Source organism: Pseudopipra pipra, chromosome 8, assembly GCF_036250125.1.
Source record: "Pseudopipra pipra isolate bDixPip1 chromosome 8, bDixPip1.hap1, whole genome shotgun sequence".
Classification (NCBI taxonomy): Eukaryota; Metazoa; Chordata; class Aves; order Passeriformes; family Pipridae; genus Pseudopipra; species Pseudopipra pipra.
The window spans coordinates 3644441-3666027 of NC_087556.1; the positions used below are offsets into that span (position 1 = coordinate 3644441).

General features: G+C 54.6%; 2 protein-coding genes across 2 annotated transcripts in view; one reads left to right on the forward strand and one right to left on the reverse strand.

The window, feature by feature from the left end:
- CDH23 (cadherin related 23) overlaps positions 1-21587 on the forward strand; it is a 194781-nt gene that overhangs the window by 142749 nt on the left and 30445 nt on the right. Inside the window, exons 24-36 of the mRNA XM_064662202.1 lie at positions 23-242; positions 1191-1343; positions 2446-2559; positions 3710-3858; positions 11736-11796; positions 12680-12828; positions 13882-14017; positions 14212-14600; positions 14693-14794; positions 16343-16492; positions 17233-17361; positions 17471-17599; positions 18529-18756. Of these exons, the coding sequence (XP_064518272.1) occupies positions 23-242; positions 1191-1343; positions 2446-2559; positions 3710-3858; positions 11736-11796; positions 12680-12828; positions 13882-14017; positions 14212-14600; positions 14693-14794; positions 16343-16492; positions 17233-17361; positions 17471-17599; positions 18529-18756 (2109 nt within the window). The remainder of the gene's footprint in view (positions 1-22; positions 243-1190; positions 1344-2445; positions 2560-3709; positions 3859-11735; positions 11797-12679; positions 12829-13881; positions 14018-14211; positions 14601-14692; positions 14795-16342; positions 16493-17232; positions 17362-17470; positions 17600-18528; positions 18757-21587) is intronic.
- On the reverse strand, positions 4888-9581 carry C8H10orf105 (chromosome 8 C10orf105 homolog). Its single transcript, XM_064662213.1, has 2 exons — positions 9376-9581; positions 4888-6006 (listed from the first exon to the last, which is right to left on the reverse strand). The coding sequence occupies exon 2, from the start codon at positions 5999-6001 to the stop codon at positions 5585-5587; it is 417 nt and encodes a 138-aa protein (XP_064518283.1). The 5' UTR covers positions 6002-6006; positions 9376-9581; the 3' UTR covers positions 4888-5584.

The window sequence follows — 21587 nt, forward strand, 5'->3', positions numbered from 1 at the left end:
TCCCCCCTGCTCTCCCCCCCAGGTAGTGGCCATCGACCTGGACGAGGGCCCGAACGGGCAGGTGACGTACCGCATGCAGGTGGGGATGCCCCGCATGGATTTCCTCATCAACAGCACCAGCGGGCTCATCACCTCCACAGCCGTGCTGGACAGGGAGAGGATCGCCCAGTACTACCTGCGGGTGGTGGCCAGCGACGCCGGCGTGCCCTCCAAGAGCTCCACCAGCACCCTGACTGTCAAAGGTGGGGGCACCGAGACCCTTCCGCGCCGTGCCCAGACACACAGACCCCTCCGTCCCTCGGTGACAAGGACTCCTCGCTGGAGGAGACGTGGTTTATATGGGAGACACGCAGAGGAATCAGACGGATCTATGATCTGAAAACAGGATCCAGTCTGGTTCTGTGTACGACAGGACGCAGGGAGGGCAGCCCATTGCTCTGCTGTCCCCACAGCAGAGCATCTGTTGTGTCTGCCATCAGCACAGTGCAGAGACGGAGAAAACATGGTCTTTCTGGCAGGGCCCCCAAATTCTCTGTTGTTTTTTCCTCCATTCCCTCATCCCCAGTGTTGCTTCTCCTTTCAGCCTGTCTTTTGCTTCAGCATGTGATTCCCATCAGCTGTGTGCCTGGATAGCCCACGCACTCCCAGTTCAGAGCTGGACTATATTGCGTGGTCTGTCTTTAATTTAATGCGTTGCTATTTACTGGCTTCATGTGAGCCTAGGGCTGAGGATGAGCATCATCTGGAAATAAACTGACCCTGGATTGTCCTCGGGCCTGAGTTTGGAAAAGAAGTTCCTGGTCCTGTACCTCCAGAGCTCTCTGCCATACACCAGGAAATACTGACCTTATATTTAAGCCCCAGCTTTCTCTTCAAATGGGCATGGAAATGGGTTTGGTGCAAATACTGAATTGAGTTACAGTGACGTAAGTTGGGGGTTTTTTGGCTGTGAGGAGGGTGATCTGTATGTATCAGAGGCTGGTAAATACAACCTGCAGCTATGGGGACCAGTCCGTACAGCTGCTCTGCAGGCACCCACACCACACAAATGCCAGAGAGAGTCAGGCAGAGCATTCCCTGGGATGCTCAGGACGGCAGACAGGAGCTTTGGGAGCCCAGCAGACATCAGCCTGGCCTCTGCAGGAGGGGCAGCCCTGGAGGGGGACACTCAACTCTGCTCCCCTTTTCAGTTCTGGACGTGAACGATGAGAACCCCACCTTCTTCCCAGCCATCTACAACATGTCGCTGCCTGAAAACGTGGCCCGGGATTTTAAAGTGGTCCGGCTCAACTGCACGGATGCTGATGTGGGGCTGAACGCCGAGCTCAGCTACTTCATCACAGGTATGAACCCCATGTGAAACAGGAGCTTTGGCTACAGGGCTGCCCCAGACCTTGGCCAGGGTGTTCTGCACTTCAGCGCTGCCTTTCCCAGCCCCTGCAAACCTTGTCCGTCATCGCCCTCTGCTGAACAGCCCCGCCTGGCTCCTGCCATGCTGACCACTCTGCTGTCCCCTGCCTGGGGGCGACCACTGACCCCCAGCACCCCTGGGACACAGCCAGGAAGGGCATGAGGATGGGCAGGACATGGCTGGGGAGCAAGGGCTGGGGTGGCATTCACATGTGCTTGTGCTTGGAAGCCATAAATGGAATTTTGGGGCACTCTGTATCCCCGTGTGGTGGTGGGGTTCAGTGGCAGTGATGCCACCCGGGCAGTGCTGGGCTCTCACTGCAGCTGCAGCTCCTGCAACAGGAGACCGGGGAACCCCCTGGCCACGCTTTGATTTGCAAACTGCATGTGTGGCATTGAGCCCTCAGGAAGAGGGTGAAAGCAGAAGTGTCAGCAGAGAGTCCTTTTTTCCACAGTAGTAGCCTGGCGATTCATGTCGCAGCCCCTCCGGCCTCACTGCGAGTGAAACGGGGTGTGTTGTCCCACAGGTACCGCAGTTCACATGCAGTGTTACCCCAGTTTGCTTCCAAAGCGTTCAGGAAATGATCTAGCCCTTCTATGATTCAGCTTTTCCTATGGCCATTGGTTCTGTGAGGCTGGCACAGCATTCCATGAGGCAGAGGGAAGGTGCTCTGCCCACTTCTGCTGCAGAGCAGCTCTGCCTAGGACAAGATACAAGATCATCCTTCCACAGCTGGGCTGACCCTGTGCCCAGGCCGCAGAATCCAAGGAAGTGGCCTCAAGTTGCACCAGGGAAGATTCAGATTAGATTTCTTCACTGAAAGAGTGGTCAGGCACTGGAACAGGCTGCCCGGGGAAGTTGTGGATGCCCCATCCCTAAAAGTGTCCAAGGTTGGAGTGGGGCTCTGGGCAACCTGGTCTAGTGAAGGTGTCTCTGCCCATGGCAGGGGATCGAACAAGATGATCTTTAAGGTTTCTTCCTACCCAAAACATTCCAGGATTCTATGATTTCTTGGTCCTTGTCCTTTGTTGCAGGTGGGAACCAGGATGGCAAATTCAGCGTTGGCTTCAGGGATGGGGTGGTCAGGACAGTCGTGAGTCTGGACAGGGAGACCGTGGCATCGTACACGCTGATCCTGGAAGCCATTGGTAAGGATTTCCCACTGATCCCATGGGACCACTGCCACACAGCTCCATGGCATGGCCATGCAGGTGTGTCAGAGAGGCAGCAACCTCTGAGGCACTCTGTAAACCACAGCCTGTGCTTGGTGTTAACATTTCACAACTCACGTGAATTAGTAGGTCCTGGTCCCACCATAACTTTTTCAGACAGTATATTCACCTCTCAGGTTTGCCCAGCCCCTTTCCCCTGGGGAAGGTGGGGCCCCCCAATCCTGAGAGGCTCTGCACTGTCCAGGGCAGCCCTCCACCCAAAAATGCCAGCACCACAACAACGTTCCCCTAATCCATGCCAGCCCTTGGCTCCGTGGCTGCTGATTAACCCTGAGCCACCTGGCACGTGCAGAGGGCCCGTGTGCCAAACGCAGCTTGGCTGTCACCCCCAGAGCTTTATAATGACATGCTTCTTTACAGACCACTTGGATGCCCCTTTTGAAAGGAGAAATAAGTGGCCAGTCAGAAATCTCAGGGGCACAGCATCGCAGGTGCCACAGGGGCTGCAGCAGGGATGCTGCACCAGCTGGGCACGCAGGACCAGATCCCAAGGGGTAAAGGGTCTGTTATGTTCCTCCGATGGATGTCAGGCTGCCTGTGTTTTCCCAGGAACCAGATCCCATGGGCTCCAGCTGGGTGGGCTTAGCACTCACTGCATCAGGCATGTTGAAAAAAACAAACCCAACCGATGCTTCCCAGTGCCTCATCCTTCCTGCAAATCCAAGAGCCATGCTGCCATGTCCTTGTCTGTGGAACATCAACGTATCCTGGTGCTCCTTGACTATAAGCTGAGCTGTGGCTATAGAAAACTCATCAGACCCCTACCTGTCTTCATCTCCCAGATCCCTGGCCTCCAGCAGTCCCTTCCAGCGTACATTACTCAGTGTACAGAATTGCAAATCCTCTCTATCGACCAGTTGCGTTTCCAGCCTCACTGGGCTCCTTGGCAGAGCTTGGGGGTGGTTTGGCTTTTCCTTTTCCTTTCGGGATAGGAAAGGAAAAAAAACCCAAAACACCCAAACCCGTGGTTCAGCGTGGGATTTGGAAGCTGCAGAAAAGACAAAGGATTTTAGTTCAGAGGTAGAGGTGACTGAACCTCCTCCCCTTCCCCTTGTCTCCCGTACAGACAACGGCCCCACCGGGAACCGGCGCACCGGGACTGCCACCGTGTACGTGACCGTCCTGGACATCAACGACAACCGGCCCATCTTCCTCCAGAGCAGCTACGAAGTCAGCGTCCCCGAGGACATCCCGGCCGCCAGCAGCATAGTACAGGCACGTGGCTTTTCCACCCTTGGGTGGGAGGAGGGGGTCCCCCCACTGACTGTGAGCTGCAGGAAGCGCAGGGCAGAGATTTTCTCTCTCTGTCAGTGGTGTCTTCCCCTGGAGAAGTGTGTGTGAGAGAGGTGTGTTCTTGCTCACAGAGGCAGTGAGCGCTGGGGAGAAGGCAGCAAAGAACAAGGGAAAATTAAGAAATTCACCCCATTTCTGCAGGGGGGTGAGAGGGGAAAAGCCAAGCCCTGTGCTGGCGAGGCCACTTTGGCTGCATCCCTGCTTTCTCCCTTCTCACAAGGCAGAGATCTCAAGGGGGAGGGAGAAGAGTGCCTGCAAAGAGATGCTCGAAGAGGGGTTGAAAAAACGGAGGGAGAAAAGCATTTGGACTCTGCTTTCATTTTTGTTTCTCTTTGAGGGAGCAGTGGCAGGGCTGAATGGCTCAGTGAGCAGCAAATGAATGCAGGCATTCACACCGGCCTCCCAGGCCTTCCAGCATCCCTTCAAACCCAGGGCTCTTCTGGAGCGGGCACCAAAGGCTCTTTGCAGAGGGCCCTGGGAAGGCTCCTCCTGCCTGAATACCTCTCCCAGCACAAGGAAAGGGGCAGCTTTGTCCCCGGCTGTGGCAGGCAGGGTGAGTCACAGGGAGAGAAGAAAGGAGCCTTTTGCCTGTTGCAACAAAGGTTTGCTGGGAGCCGTGTGTTGTGCTCAGGGTAGCCCGTCCCCAAGCAGGAGTGCTGTGGCTCCTCATCACCTGTTGTTCCGTGGCACGGTGTAGGTGATACCTCTGGGGTCAGGCCGCTGCCCGTAGTCCCAGAGTGGATTTGTAGGCAGAGAGAAGCCCTGCCTGGGACTCCTCAATCTGAGCTGATTTTGCAAGTCAAAAGAATGGAGGAAACTCGAGTCTGACTGGCATCAAAGTGCCTTTTCTTAGAACTTGCTTCCCAAAAGAGGGGGGTACCCCTGCAAGTGGCCCTTTGTGGCAAAGGAGAGGAGGTATTTGGGGGAAGTTTGTTTTCTGCAGAACAACACCAGAGGGAAACAGAAATGGGTCATCACCTGGCTTTACTTTAATTTACACCTTCAGTGTGAACCATTTGTTACAGGTCTCTCCCTTCAAATACATCCCCGCGTCCCTACAGCAACAGGACAGTTTCTGAATGTTTCCCCATCCCTTTCTCCCAAAGCCAGGCAGTGCAGGGCCAGAGAGCAGGAATGTCCCAGGCAGCCCAGTGAGGTGCATGGGAAGGGGGAAGGCAGGGACCAGGCAGCACACTGGGGACACGAGCCTCCCTCCACCTGCTCAGGAGCACAGCTCAGTGGGCAGATCTCAGCTGAGGATTGCTTTTTTGTGGAGCAGGTTTGCCCTGGGATGCCCCTCTTTAGGCAGCCAGGTTGCTCCGTTCTCTTCCAAGCTGTTTGTTCAGGTGCAGCACAATTTGCACAATGTTTTCCAAAAGAAATGAAGCAGCAGGATTTTTTTTTTTGGCTGCTCGGTTATAGATGCATGTGGGTGTAGTTTGGATGCCTCCACCTTTCCTGACAGGAAACAGTAACCTGGAAAGCATTTGGAAACCTGAAATTGCAAAATCTCCTGTTGCCTCACAGAGCCACTGCCTGGAAATGAGTTGCTCAAAGGGGCTCTTACAGGGTGCCCAGGATACCAAGGGATGCTTGAGGAGGGAACTGAGCCTGAACCAAAAGCTTGGGAAAGAACAGCAGAGTGAGATCACATTTTGGTGGACTCCATGATGTCCCAGTCCTGTCTGGCAGGGGAGCTCCTGGGGCAGGAGAGCTGGCTCTGAGACACTGGCTTGCTCCTCCTGAAGCTGCTGATGGAGCCTCGCAGGGAGCCCAGGCGCTTCCAGAGCCTCAGCTGGGGCTCACTGGCATCCAGTGGGTGGTGGGGCATCCACTCCCGGGGTCCAGACAGGGACTGGTCCAGCGCTGCTGGCTTGCAGAGGGTCACAAAGATGAGGAAGGTCGCCAGGAGGAGGAAGATGCAGACGAGTGCGACGATGACAGACAGTGGGTCTCTCATTTCAGGGGATGGGATGCTGGGTGGGACCAGCTCCGTGGTTGAAACCAGAAGCCCAAGGAGAGGCGGGGTGGGAGAGGTCCCATTGCTAGAGTCCTCTGTGCTCATCTTCCCTACAGTGCACAAGGTGATACAGAGAAGTGACACAGGAGATTTCACAGAATATTTTGCATTGGAAGGGACCCAAAAGGCTCATCAAGTCCAGCTCTTAAGTGAGTGGCCCATACAGGGATCAAACCCACAACCTCAGTGTTATTAGCACCATGCTCTGATCAACTGAGCTAATCTCAGGATCATACCACCTAGAAGCTGGACAGGCAGCCACCCTGTGGTTAAATTGATGGATTCTTGTCATGCCTTGATGTGCAGGATTTTCCCAACCATGTTTTCTGTGACACAGGGAGACAGGGGGTCCCAGGAGACAAAGCACAGAGATGGGATTTATACCTTCAAAGTACCTCCCTGAACTGAAGTGCAAAACCACCTGGCAAAGAAATCTAGCACACATAGTGCTATGTACACATGGTGCCATGGGTCCTATGAGGACACCTTTAGGGAGCACGCACATGTTGCATGAAGATCTTCTGGAAGAGATAAATATCCATGCACTGCAGAAGATCCAAAACCCTCCCCCTAGACTGCTGGGGTTTGGTTCTTCTCTGTTCCCCAGAAATGTGGATTTGTTGGATTGGCTGGCATTTAGGGGTTTTTGATTATTCCCCCAAGGAAATCGGATACTTGGTTAAGGCTCTGCCCTGGTAATTCCCCATCAAGCTGTGGTATTGCACTGGAATTGCCTTTATTATTTTGCAGGGGTGAAATGTAACACCCTCACCCTGCTCATACCAAAAATCCTCGTGTCAGGCATTTTGCTGACCTGCTTTCAGGTTCAGACATGTCACAGGTTTCTCAGCCAGTTCTGCAGAGTGATACAAAGCAGCTTCCCAAAGCCTCATGGATGACAGCTCTTACCTAACACTTGATGGTGACTGTCTTCTCCTTTCCTTGCCTGGTCAGATCCTCCCAAGAGCATTTTGTACCCATTTTTTAGCTCCCATGCACCCTCCAGTCCCAGACAGGCTGTGCCAGAGGCTGGCATCCCCCCAGCTCAGAGATGAGGGCTGGGGAAACCTTGCTGTGCCAACTCTCTGCCATGGCCTTGGTGCTCCAGCCTGTATGCTGGAGGTAAAGCTTTATTACTTTCCTACAGAGATGTGGGAGGTAGAAGAGTGATGGAGAGCTGTTTGGCTGGTCTGTGGCTGGGCAGCCTCCTGGCGAGTTTGGATTTGCATTGAGCCAATTTAAAATTAAGACCTTGGAGGGGAAAGGCAGGGCTGCAGGGACTGCCAGGGTCTCTGGGTCTGCTCTTGCAGCCACCATCCTGAAGTCACGCAGGTGTGTGTAGGCAGCAGCCAAACATTCACTGTAAAACACTCAAAAAGGGGAGGAAGAACATCAGTGACATATCTTTCATTGTTGTTTGGAAACTATGAGACGCCCTGGTGAAGACAAGCCTCGTGGAAAGCGAGGTGCTGTCTCAGGAGAGACGAGCATCGCTCACCGCCCGAATTACACAGGAGGAAACAACCTTCAGCAAACACTGTGGGACCTGCAAAGCTGAGTGCTGAGGGGGTCAGGAGCCCTTGAACTTGGGCTGTTTGTGCCCTAGCTGTACCCTCTGGGTTACATGGGTGAGCTCCTATCTCTGGTTTGCCAGGACCCTGCCTCAGGATCTCTCCTGCAGGATCTGTGCTCCAGACAATGAGCTGAGATACAGAGGGAACAAGATCAGAGGTTTCCACTAGAGTTAGGTGCCGGGTTTGAGGCACTAGGGAGATGTGTTTTATTTCTGGAATACTTTGCATCACCTGGGCTTGAGCTTTCCAGACTGTGATGCTGGCAGCCTCAGGGCAAGGACTGTATCAGACTGCCCAGAGCTTGGGGGCTCTGGGGAGATGTAGCTGTTACCATGGGTCAGAGCCAGGTCTGTGCTTGGAAAATGGGAATTGCAAAAATTCTCAGCATCTGAGAACAGTGACAGAACCCCTGTGTGTATTGCAAGCAGGCCCACGGAGTAGGGCTCTTGTCATCTCCTCCAAAGTGATGTTTTCCCCTCTCTTCACCCCAAAAGTACTTTTTTTATCATGCAGCTGCTCCTTGCCTGGCTCAGCCCTTTCCCCTCGGCTTTGGGAGCAGAGCAGCCATCCCAAGGACCCCCTGCTCCATGTACAAGCTGTTCCTCTGTGCTGCCCGGGCATGGAAAATGAGCAGGCAGGGCTGCAGCATATCCCACACCAAAGGCAGCCTGAATCAAGGTTTCCAGGGCTACCTCAACGCTGGCATTTACTGACTGCACGTGTTCGGCTTGGTGACCTTACATTGTTCCTTAAGAGCCAACGGGGAGGCGTGGGCAATTCCTTCAGGCTGTTTTTCACTCCCTTGGTTCTGGCTGCAGTTTGTGTTTTAAATTCACTTGACAGTGTTCCATAGAAACCCATCAGGAGGGGTAACTGATGTTTTCCCAGGCTTTTGCAGCCGTGCCCTGTTCTCTTGCTTCCCATCCAGCCTCTCCTCATGCCCAGATCAGCGGCAGAGCTGCAGGTCCAGAGAAAGTCTGGGCTTTCATAGCATCACTGTCCCACCCAAGCCCCACATTATCAACCCTGGTGGGTTAACATGAGGTTTGTCCTTCCTGGAAATCCTCCCCAGAAGGCTCATCCCTGCCTGATCAGTTCCAAACATGACACATCCCCATGAGCGCTCAGGACCCAGCCCTGGGCGTGAGGCAGCTGAGGATCAGAGGGAAAGATGAGAAATTGCAAAAGGTAAAATGCCCCTGGGGAAGGTGGAAAGGAAGAAGAAATGGTTGTCATGCATGAGCAGTGGAGAGGGTTATCCTGCCCAGCACCAGGCACTGCTCCCTGGCCTGGCCCAGCTGCCTAGTTTGGTGTGAGCTTTTCCATATGCTCTCTCTTCCTTTCCTCAACCTGCAAGGAAAACGCTGTTTTCAGGCACTGCCTGTAACAGAGCTCAGGTGAAAAGCAGCTCCATTTCCCCTCCCGGTCTTGCTTAGCGGTGCTTTCCTGGAGCTCCCCAGCTTTTCCCAGTGCACTAAGTCTTTCCACGTGCGGGAGGAGGTGATGCTGGAGGGTACCAAACGCCCAGCTTCCCGACCCGGATGAGTGGGTACCGAAAGCAGAGGACTGTGAGTGATGCTTTTCCCCATCTCCCTGGTTGTTAAGCGGCAGAGCTGCATCCACAGGACTTCCCCACCACCGGGACAGACAAAGCAACGCGAAGCGGGGGAGGGAGAAGGGATACCTGACCTCACGCCCACCCCAAACTTTGCATCTCCCCCCATTTGCAGCTCTTTCCCCGGGAGGCTGGAGGGCTGAAGGCACAGCCGGGGGTCTGTCTCTCACCCCTCGGGGAGAGCCCGAGGGGCCGGCACTGGGTTTGCTGCAGGGGTTCGGGCTCCCTACCTCTCACCGGCTGGCCGAGCCCGGGCTCTGACTTCCGCACGCCTGCCTTGCGCCTCTCCCACCGCACTCTGCCGGCTGCCAGCCCCCTCCTCCTTTCTGGGAGGGTGGGAGAGAGATGGGGACAGCCTGAGCATGCAGAGCCGAGGGGCCCTGAGCCCCTTCCCGGGCTCTGCCAGTGCCGCAGTGCCCCGGAGCTGTGTCCCCCTGGAGTGAGAGGTCGAGCCCCCTGGGGATGTGTTTCCCAGGCTTTGTCCCTGTGGAAAGGCTAAATGGTACGTTCTGGGCCGAGCCCCCTGTGCTGGGGAGGAGGTGGCGGGCTGCCCACCATGTGCCTGCTCCCCCTTTTCCTAGCAGTTCTACTCTTTTCCCATTCTTTTATTGCCCCCCACTCCTTTTCTGACACCTTTCCAGTAGCTGGGGGTGTTTGAAAGGGGGCTGTGAAAAGGACAGCAGAGGGATAAAGCAGGCTGAGACACTGGTACTCAGCTACACAAGGTACCTTCCAACTGCAGCAGAAAGAGCTTTTCTCCCACTGCTTGCACTCCAGTGCCATTGTTTTCCCAAGTTTGGGACAGTCTGTCAAATCACCACTTCTCCGCTGGGACCTCAGTGAGTCAAAGTGTCAGCAGCCAAGCTTTTTCCAGGTTGCAGGCTGGCAGGAGCACGAGTTGCTTTAATGCAAACTACTGGGTTTTAACAAAACCCAAACTCCCCATTTACTTGCCGAAGTTTCATGCAGGAAACACTTGGGGTGAGCTGGGAAGAGGATGGCTCAAGGGGTGTTTGCAGGGTGCAGTTGGCTCATCCTGAAATGCATTTTCCTGAGTGCAGCAGCTCAGGGAATGGCACAAAAAGCTGCAAAGCTTTGCCTCCCATCTGTTTGGTTTTCCTCCTCTGGCTGCATGATAGCTTTTCCCAGGAGGGAGCCAGTGCCATGCCAAGGCAGCCAGTCTGCCTGGGCATCACTTGCCTGCTGCTGTGGGGCCCATCCACCCCACGAGAGAGGAGACAGCCCAGTTCCTGCCCAGAGACAGCCTCAGGGTGGAAGAGCTGGTTTGGGAGGGAGAACTCCCCACTGTGAAAGGAAGGTGTCTGGGTCCATGCTAGAATGTGGAATAAGCCACAAGCAAGATCTGATCTGGTCTGGGACAGAGGAAAACAGCATGTGTGGTGCAGGGATGAGAAATCTAGAGAGTTTACAAATGCAAAGGTCAGTATTTTCCATGACTTCTGCTGACTCAGGGTGTTTTGGTGGAAGGGAGCAAGAGCAGTTCAAAGCATCATCTCACAGACACATTTCAGAAGAGCATCTCTGACTCCTGCAAGTGTTGTGGGGCTGGTGGTGGAAGCCCTCACCATTCCCACTGCACATGCATCCTTTGCAGCCACACTTCCTCTCTCCAGCGCCAGTCTGGGTGCAAACCCCCACCTGCCTGGGAAAACAAAACTGCTGGGTAACATTATAGGGAGAAGATGTGGCAGAAGATGCCTTGCAGAGGGAAGTAGGAGGAGGATAAAGGCCGAGGCATTCCCTGTGTCCTCACTGTGGTGATTTCCATGCAGCCACGCTGCGGTCGAGCTTTGGATGCTCTGTGGGAAGTTGGGTTTGCAGAGAGAAGATGCAGCAGCTCAGTGCCAGCTGGGTCATGAGCCCCGTCCTGCTGTTCCCCACCAGGTCCCGCTTCCCAGCTGCCGGAGGTGGCTGCTGGCTGGGTTTTTAGGGAAACCACTGCAGTCTTGTTCAGTGACACCGGAGGGGACCCATGCCTTGGGTTTCCCAGGACAGACAAATGGGTTATTCAGTGCATGCCGGGACTGTGCAGTGCATCACAGCTAAGGGGTGCTCCCACCACTGCCCAGGGGCTCATGAGGGCTCTGCCTGAGCACCAGCATGCTCTAGGCTGGTTGCATTCACGTTTCTCTTGGCAGGTTTTACATATGCTGCTGCTTGGGTGACTCGCCGGGCTGCTGTGGGCTGTGTGCCCACCCGACGTGGGAGCAGCTCTCCCTGCCCAGCTCAAATCATCCCAGCAATACCCCATCCCAATGGCATTGCCACTGGGACAAGCATTGGTGTGCAGGGCAGGATCCATGGAGGCACCTCCACCAGCGCACAGACCCCTGGGCTTCATGGCACGGTCCTCAAGCTCAGCTCCCACTTCAATCCATCCAACAGCAAACCCAAGCCCACTATCCCCGCTGTCTGGTGATGAGGGGAGGATAACTTACTTTACTTTGCAGCTGATAAGCTCCCTGGCTCAGGTGAAGGAGCAGGATGTCCAACCTTGGCAGGGGGGGGGACTTGTCACAGTCTGAGATTCTCTGCCCTTCACCTTCGCTGCTTTTCTTGTCTCATGAAGGTGAAGGCCACAGACGCGGATGAAGGCATTAATGGGAGAGTTTGGTACCGGATTGTCAAGGGTAAGTGCAAGTGCCCCCTTGTGCATCGGTGGGTTTGTACCAGGCTCTGGCAGCCACATGTGCAGCCTCAGGAGGTTGTGCTCTCCATCCTTTTGCGCGTTGCAGCCCACAGAAACATTTCCCCCACCCTTAAGCAAAATTCCAGCACTAGTGTTAGTTGCTGGGGGATGATTTGTCGAGGATGGACAATAGATAGAATCCTAGAATTGCAGAATGGTTTGGGTAGGAAGGAACCTTAAGGACCACCTCATTCCAATTCCCTGACATAAGCAGGGACACCTTCCACTAGCCCAGGTTGCTCCAAGCCCCATCCAACCTGGCCTGGGACACTTCCAGGGATGGGGCAGCCACAGCTTCTCTGGACAACCTGTGCCAGGGCCTCCCCACCCTCACAGGGAAGAATTTCTTCCCAATGTCCCATCTAACTCTGCCCTCTGGCAGTGGGAAGCCATTCCCTCTTGTCCTGTCCCTTCAGACCCTTCATCACAGTCCCTCTCTGGCTCTCTTGGAGCCCCTCTAGGCACTGGAAGGGGCTCTAATGTCTTCCCAGAGCCTTCTCTTCTCCAGGCTGAACACTCCCAGCTCTCTCAGCCTGGCTCCTTAGCAGAGGTACTCCAGACCCTGGAGCGTCTTCATGGCCTCCTCTGGACTCACCCCAACAGGTCCATGTTGTTCTTATTTGATGAGATTCTGTAGCTCCTCCTGGCTTGTCCTGGGGCCAAACCCTGATGTAACTGAGCCTGATGTAGCAGGAGGTGGTGGGGCTGGGGTTGTGCTCAGTAATCTTCCTCTAGAATAGCCCCTTGGGGAGGGCTCAGTGTGTCACCAGGATGGATGTAAGGGCAGCAGGCAACATCCCTCTCGTTTTTTCTCCCCCTGCCAGGAAACGAGCACAACCACTTCCGCATCAACCCCAGCACCGGGCTGGTGATGCGCGGTGTGCGGCACCTGGACCGGGAGCAGAACTCCTCCCACGTCCTGGAGGTGGAGGCCTACAACACGGAGCAGGGACCCATGAGGAGCTCCGTGCGGGTAAGCACCTCACAGCCACCGAGGGCTGGACAGCAGGGGAGTCTGTGCAAAATATTTAGGATGCTTTCCAGCCCTGGCAGTTGTGCAGGAAATTAGAGAGAGCTGACATGGAAATGCTGACGGAAAGTCTCCGAGGGCTGCCCGTGGGTGGAGAAGATCTTGTTAAGGGGTTTTTGGTTTGTTTTTTTTTTCTTTTTTCCTGTGACATTTTGGCACAATGAGGCTGCTAAGTGGGCTGCAATCACTGTCAGAGGGAGTCTCTGTCTCACCTGCTTGCCCGGTGAGATGCAGGTCTGCTGCCGGGAGGAAAAGCTGGGCCTTAGCCTGTTGAAAACTGTGTCTCCTGGCCAGGCATCTATTTAAATAATCTGGGACCCAGTGGTGATAATCTTTAGCCGTGACACACCAGCTTCCCATGGTTCCCACCGACCCAGTCCTCCAGTTGCATCTATTTTTAGACTCGGTGGGATGGGCTCTGGCCGAGTGTGACATGCCAACAGCACCAGCAGCAGGCAGAAAACCAGGAGGAGAAAACAGGTTCCCTGGGGAAACAGCATCTCGACCTACTGAACTTTGAGCAAAATTTCCCACCGAGTCACCAGCATTTCTGTGTTGTGGGGTCTCCAAGGTTATGAGCAGGGAATCCCAAAGGACAGAGGAACTGATGTACCCAGTGTACCTCCCTCCCACCAGGGAAGGACTGAGTCACTCTGACCACAGGGCTTGTTTAAATTTGTGATGTTAAACCGTTTGTGTTCACTCTCCATCACGTGGTGTTTATAGAAGAGATTATCATAGAATCCTAGAGTGGTTAGGGTTGGAAGGGACCTTAAAGCTCTTCTCATTTCAACCCTCCCCTCCCCCCTCCCCATGGCCAGGGACATCTTCCACTAGACCAGGTCCCTCCATGCCCCATCCAGCCCGGCCTTGAACACCCTGAAATGTTTCTCCACAAACACCACGAAGGACGTATTTTCCCCTCACCAATGTCCGCTGGGTGAGGGCTCACAAGCTTGCCCTGCTCACCCGTGGGCTCTCCGGGGGGTTCCACAGGTGATCGTGTATGTGGAGGACGTCAATGACGAGGTGCCAGTGTTCACCCAGCGCCAGTACAACCGCCTGGGGCTGCGGGAGACGGCCGGGATTGGCACCTCCGTGGCGGTGGTCCGGGCCACCGACCGGGACACAGGTAGGCAGGTGGGGGTGAGACACACCCAGTGTGGGGGAGAGCAGTGAAATCAGCACTGCATGGATCCCGGCATGGCTGGCATGAGATCCGCACATGGGATGGGCTCCGCTCCGTGGTGAGGATTGGCACCGGTGGCGCTCGCCTCTTCAGGGTGCTTGGTCCAGCCAGCTCTATGGTTCCTGCTCCCTCCCCAGGGAACGGTGGTCTGGTGAACTACAAAATCGTGTCGGGCGCAGAAGGGAAGTTTGAGATTGATGAGAGCACGGGCCTCATCACGACGATAGAGTACCTGGACTACGAGACCAAAACCAGCTACCTGATGAATGTCTCTGCCACGGACCAAGCACCCCCCAACAACCAGGGCTTCTGCAGCGTGTACGTCAGCCTGCAGAACGAGCTGGATGAGGCCGTGCAGTTCTCCAACAGCAGCTACGAGGCTGTGATCATGGAGAACATCCCCCTGGGCTCCGAGGTGCTCCGAGTCCAGGCTCGCTCCATCGACAACCTCAACCAGATCACCTACAAGTTTGACCCCAACACCAACGCCCAAGCGCTCTCCCTCTTCAAAATCAATGGGATCACTGTAAGTAGCCACAGCGTGCTCCCTCCTGGCTTGGCTGTGCACCATGAATGTTGATGTTGGTGGCCAACACAACTGTTTTTCATCCTTGGCAGGGTGTGATCACGGTCAAAGGCCAGGTGGATCGAGAGAAAGGGGATTTCTACACCTTGACAGTGGTGGCTGATGATGGAGGACCAAAGATTGACTCCACGGTGGTGAGTAGCATCTCCCCACCTCCCCACCATCCTCTGTCAAGCTCAGATCACCTTCCTCTTCCTCTAGCATGGGACAGCGTGTCCTCCCCGCTCCAGCTTTCAGGGCCTGGAAACCTTGATCTGGGGGGAAACCAGCTAAAACAGTTTCAAGGGAGGTAAATTTAGGGGCCTTGAAACACTTTGTGGTTTGTGTTTAACAGGGTTATATTTGGCAGCTGAGCAGGGGGTGATTTGCATTTCTCTGTCAGGGCAGGAGGCACATCGGGTGCAGGGCCAGCCCACAGGTCCCAGCAGCTGTGCTCTCCACACACTGCCCTGCCCTTGTCTGGATCTCTCCCAGGGCGAGGGGCAAATCTGCCAACCTTATCTAGAAAAAAACCAAAAAGATGCACCAACAGAGGAGCCCCTGAATCACTGCGGAGGGGTACCTGTGGCTCCTGACACTGCTGTGGTGGGATGCAGGGTTAACCCACACCTCCTCATCCCCCACTAACTCCTCATTCTTTGTGTTCTCTGTTTCCCCCTCTGCTCTCCTCCAACAGAAGGTAAGCATGTCCGTCGTGCTGGCATGACCCTGGGGACCAGAATCCATTCCAAACTCCACACTGAGCTGCGGGGAGGGATCAGGGTGGACGTCTCCATCCCCGTTCCACCGGCACCAGCCTCCCTGACATCCCCCAGGACGTGGTGCAGCTCCTGTGAGCCATCCTGCTGCTGCGAACAGAATCGCAGTGCCCTGATCCTCCACTTGGGACAGCAGCTGCCGGATCCGTCCTGGTGGCTGAATGAGCTCTCCCTGCTCCTGGCTCTCTGTTTTTAATTCGGCAGCAACAATAACTGAATCACCCCAAGGCGCACAACTCACTCCCGGCTTCCTCCCGGGTTGTTGTCCTATTCAGCCTGGCTGCACCTGGGAGCTTGGGGCACCCATAAATAAATCCCCAGGAACAGAAAGGCTCTTCCTCTCTCATTTCTGTGTCCCCTTGCAGCACTTTGATTACAAACTCGATGAGAGCATTTCCTCTGGCTAATTGTGGCCGAGGTAGCCAGGTCCCCTCCAAGCATCTTGTGCCCAGGTGTCTTTTCCCAGGAGGGAGCTCAGGTCTCCTCTACACCCAGCTTGCCCTGGTTGATTTCAACGTGCTCAGCTCTGCCTTCCTTGTGCCTGTTGAACTTCAAAGCCAACCCTGCCTGACCCTGATGCTGTGAGCACAGATGAAATCACTGCTTGTGAAAAGCTTAGCAGGAAAGAGTCACCCTGCAGCAGCCTGAGCTGCTCTGTGCCCAGCTATTTGGAGGATAAAAAGCAAAGGATGCTCCACAGAACAAACTACCACTTGGGAGCTGTAGCAGCCTTTTGCTGTTTCTCCAGCCTCCAAGCATCCCTCCTCCTCCTCCTCTGCAGGCAGGGATGTAACTTCAGCCCCTGGGCTCAAATAGCTGTGTCATTCCGTGGTGGGTTGAGGATGTGCCAAGGTGTCAGGGTGACAGGTGAGCAGGGGGCCAGCTCCTGTCTGTGCCCCACCTGAGCCCTGTGCATGCCCACAGGTGACTATCACAGTCCTGGATGAGAACGACAACAGCCCCCAGTTCGACATCACCTCGGACTCGTCCGTCAGCGTGGCCGAGGACAGCGCCGTCGGCAGGAGGGTGGCCGTGGTCCTGGCCCGAGATCCAGATGCAGGCAGGAACGGGCAGGTAGGGACACATTTGGACAAAGCTCTTGGGCACATGGTGTGATTCCTGGCGTTTTCCTGTGCACGGCCAGGAGCTGGACTCGATGATCCTTGTGGATCCCTTCCAACTCAGGATATTCTACAATGAGGCTGGCACGGCAGTCGTGAAGCTGCCTATGAGGCTGTGGTACTGTTTCACTGACACAGAAATACCTCCACCAGCATCTTCCCACCCCTTCCCCTCTGCATCCCTGTGACAGCAAACTCTGGTCATTGATGCCAGCAGTTTTTGTGGGGTTTGTGCAGTTTCCCCAGTCAGGACCTGCAGCACAAAAGGAAAAACATTGTCCTTGGGCTCTGGGGCAAAGAGCTCTGCAGAACACGTGTTGAAAGGAGCCCAGCAATCTGAAAACCAGCTGTGGTCTCTCCAGCCATGGGAGCCAGCAGTGAAGTCCTTAGCAGGCTGAACAGGAAACTCGCTGACATTTGTTATTTTCATTACCACACAGACAGGCATTAATGAGGTCCCGTCACCCCCAATGACAAAAATTGCTGACAGCGTAGGAGCTGCGGGGTCAGACGGGTGCTATGGGGTGGCTACAGTAAGCCAGCACACCTGTGGATCCCAGTTCATTGGACCCTCTAAGAAAGCTCAAAGACTTCTTGAGTTGATGCTGGGTTTGTTTTTGTAGGGTCCCTTTTCTCTCCTCCTCACAGCATCACTTTGCTTGCCCTGTCTTTCTTTTCCTGTGATGTTTCCAGGTGACTTTCTCGCTGACATCAGGGAACATTGGCCGGGCTTTTGAGATCCGTACCACCAACAACACCTATGGTGAGGTGTTTGTGGCACGGCCACTGGACCGGGAGCTGCTGGATCACTACACCTTACGGGTGAGCACCAAACCTCCCTGGGCTTCTTCTGGTTTGAGCAGCGAGGCTGTTTTCTTGGAGCTGTGAGCTTCAAAATAGCAGTTTGTTGAAAATCCACCCCCACCTGCAGATCCAAGCATCGGATGGCGGTGTGCCTCCCCGGAGGAAGGAGCACACCCTGCGAGTGAACATCCTTGATATCAATGACAACCCCCCTGTCATTGACAGCCCCTTCGGCTACAACGTGAGCGTGAGCGAGGTGAGCACCCAGCCCTGCTCCTCTCTTCTTCCACCCTCCCAAAGGGAAATGCATCTCACCACCTTGGGTGATTTCAGGGTAGGTGAGCCCTTGCAAACCTCACCTTGGGTCATTTAAGGATTGGTGACCTGTTGCTGTCCTCACCTTGGGTGATCCAAGGGTTCGTGACCCCTTGAAAGCCCTCACTGGTGATGGACTCCTAGTTCTGGGCTAGGAAAAAGCTCTGCAGGCAACTTAAGCCTGTGAGGCTGGAGGGACCAGCCGGAAGAAGAAGTTGCTACACACCCATGGAAATGCTGCTGAAGTGACACAAAAGGCAGCACAGTGCAGAATAGGAATGGCTTTCAGGAAGCAGCTTGGCAAGGGCTAGATAATGAAGCAATAAAACACAATCAGGCATGAGGAAAGACAACTTATTTCCTGACAGTTTAATTCCTGGACTGGAGGGGGGGGATTCTCAATTTGGTGATGAAAAATGAAATGTGAGTAATAGCCAGTGCCACTTAGCTGTGAGGAACTGCTGCTCATGATTTATAGCTTCACATTAAGGTTATTGCCCTGTTAGGGTTTTCTTATCTATTTAATACGTGTTCAGAGCTGGTTGAAGAACAGAATTTCTGTTTTGATTTCCTCCATAATGGGACTATCCAAAAATAATTAGCCGAGCTCCGAGTCCATTACACAGCCTTCACCTCTGCACACACTGTGGGTTTTATGCCCTTCCAGGCTGTGCCAGACTAGATAAGACCTAATGTGCAGCTTTCTGCTGAGCTGCTAGGTGTTGGGGCAGCAAGTCTGGACCTCAAGCACCTCAGTGCCTGGAAAACCCCTCTCTGTATATTGGAATTATGTTATTAATCAGCTATTGTATATGTGATGAGGCTAATGTTGCATATCCCTGCGGCTCACCCCGGCGTCTCGCCCTGCAGAACGTCGGCGGTGGCACGGCAGTGGCCCAGGTACGTGCCACCGACCGGGACATCGGCCTCAACAGTGTCCTGTCCTACTACATCACCCATGGGAATGAGGACCTGACGTTCCGCATGGACCGTGTCACCGGCGAGATCGCCACCCGCCCCTCCCCGCCCGACCGCGAGCGGCAGAGCTTCTACAGGCTCATGGTCACTGTCGAGGACGAGGGCAACCCCTCCCTGTCGGTGAGCCACCAGAATGGGCCTTCCGGGGGGAAGATGGGGCTGGGCAGCACTGTGGGAGCAAGCTCAGTACTGAAACACCGAGCGTGGAAGAGTGGAAAAGGCACAGGCTATGATGTTCTGGGGTGCAACTCGGGGTCCAAATCTCCTGTGGCTCAGGGCATCCTTTGGTGCCTGGTCCTGCAGGATCCTCTCATGCAGTCGTTCACTGAGCTGTCTCCCATCTCTAAATGCCAAAAATGTCACAAGCACCCCGATGGGAAAGCGTGCCAGTGGCTGCAGGAGTTGTCCTGCTCACAGGCTGTCTGTGGGCTGAGTCTGGAAGGTCTCCAGATGTTGTCCACCCATCAGCACTGGAAGTGGCTGGAGCAGCAGCTGGACCGTGGTTCAATTCACTGTGGGTTGACGTGTGCCTGCTGAGGTCCTTGTGAGTGAGAAGAACTCTGGTAAATTTGACAAGGGCCTGGAGTGACAGGACAAGGGGCATTGGCTTCAAACGGACAGAGGGCAGGGTTAGATGACATATCAGTAAGAAATTTCTTTCCTGTGAGGGTGGAGAGGCCCTGGCACAGGTTGCCCAGAGAAACTGTGGCTGCCCCATCCCTGGAAGTGTTCAAAGCCAGGTTGGATGGGGCTTGGAGCAACCTGGGCTAGTGGAAGGTGTCCCTGCCTGTGGCAGGGGGTGGAACTGGGTGAGCTTTAAGGTCCCTTTCATTCCAAACCATTCTAGAATTCTGTGATTAATTACCACTGTAGCCATTGTAGTCCCCACCTTGTGAGATTTGAGGAGCTCATTAGTCATGTTGCTGCCATCCAGAGTGTCCTGCCCACGATGAGCGGGGTCTGAGCACATGTTTGGGGCTGATACAAGACCCCATCCATCATCCTGTGGTCTGGGGAGGTGACTGTCTTGCTCTGTTCATTATTTGTGCCTCTAAGGAGGATTCTGGCGTGACAGAGTCAAAAGAGCAAATACCGCCAGGAGCATTTTCCAGCCCTTCTAACCCCAAGTCTCTGCAGGGAGGTGAGTGAGCACCTATGTGCACAAAGAAACCCAAATGGTGAGATAGGCTGACACCCTGCATGACACTGCCATCCTTTCCCCCCCCACCCCTCCACCTGCTATCTCTCACCATCTCTCTGCTCTCCCAACAGAGCTCTGACTGCAATACACTTTCGGGAAACAGGTCACAGCCAGCAGTGCAAACTGTGGCTGTGATTCTCACTTCAGGCTTTGCACCCTCAGCTCCTCCCTCCTGGGTAGTTCACACTCCTGCTTCTACATCACCATCTTTTCCATAAGCTGTGTTGCCACTGAGGGTTAAATCTAGGTAAGTCTCTTCCCCCAGGGTGAGAGAAGGCAGCTTCTGGTCACTGCAGCACCCAATTACACCAGCTCCTCCTTGTCCCCATCACCCCAATACCACCAGCTCCTCCTTGTCACCATCACCTCGGCACTGTGGGAACATCACTGATGGTGCCGTGCTGAGGAATGCCCTGTGCCGAGCTGGAAAATCCCATTGCCATGGCAATGCCCTCTTGCCTTCCCAGTGCCAGAGAGGACAAGTGGCACAGCTTGTCGCTTCCCGCTGCAGAAGTGGGGTCCCAACAGCCCTGCGTGTCCTCGGGGGTTCTGCTGTGTGACCACCACGTCCCTGGCACAAGTTATGCCAACACTGACAATCCAAATCCCACCATGCTGAAGTGAAACAAAGCACCCAGTGACCCGATTCCTGAGTGGCGAGAAGAGTTTTGGCCTGTTTCAGAGCTTGAGGACACTTAGGTCTTGTGAAAGGCAGTCCGGCGTGTCGCTTGGTGCCTGCTGGCCTCACGCCTGGGTGGTGAAATGATGTCTGTCAGGGGTTTGTTGGCTGCCAGAAATTATGGTTTCACAAGTAGGTCCAGGCTGATGCAACAGTGCACAAAAGGGGAAAATTGTTTGTAATTTGTCCATGTGCTTTGAGATTTGGCCTTCTGAGTGGGGAGAGGCAGAGAGGACAGAGCTGGGAGAGGACTTGGAAGTCCCACGATGATCTGGGATACCTAGAACAGCAATGGAGCGTAGAAGACTAGCCAAGAGGATGCTCTTGGGAGCTGGAAATGCAGAGACAAAAGGATAAAATGCTGGTAATTAAAGGAAAATGTTTACCCCAAAAAGCATTACAGGGAAGAAAACCTTCCCAAGCTGGTGAGCTACAACTGGAAGGTCTTGGTGTCTGTGGGAATTGCAGGAACCACCTGCAACCATCATTTCTTCTCTCCTCTAGAAGTCTTTAGTTTTCCTTCTGGCAAGTTTTCCAGGTGGGAAACGGTCCCTGATGCCACTCAGTGCCCCAACATGCCACACCAGTGCTTCTTGCAGAACATGGCTGCTCGGCTCACCTTTGCCTGCAGCACTGCATATCCCGAAAAATGAGATTCCTGCTGCACAGAGCAAAACCTGTTTCCAACAAAGCTTTATTCTGTCATCAAACAATGCATTCGTTAGCAACCAGAGGGACTTGGAGAGGGTTTCAAAGCGGTTAGGGCCCGGGGGCAGTCAGAATCCTGGAGTGCCTTTCCAGCTGCAGCTGCTGGGACAGGGAGAGGGAAGGGAGAGGGAAGCGCTGGAGGCACTGGGAAAGCTTCCCCAGCAGAGGCGGTAAGGGACTGAGCCGTGGGTGGCAATAAAGCCCCAGTCCTGTGCTCAGGAAGTTACATCTGAGGTATGGGGGGTGTGGGGGGTGCTACCTTCTCCTTCATCCCTGAACCATCTTGAAGTTGCTCTTGCTGAAGCCAATGCTGGTTTAATCACATCCTGCAGCAGCTCAGTGTGTCCCCAAGCCCATTCCAGA

Bases quoted from the DNA above. Each gene is read 5' to 3' on its own strand.
- C8H10orf105 (XM_064662213.1), bottom strand. From the start codon at position 6,001: ATGAGCACAGAGGACTCTAGCAATGGGACCTCTCCCACCCCGCCTCTC.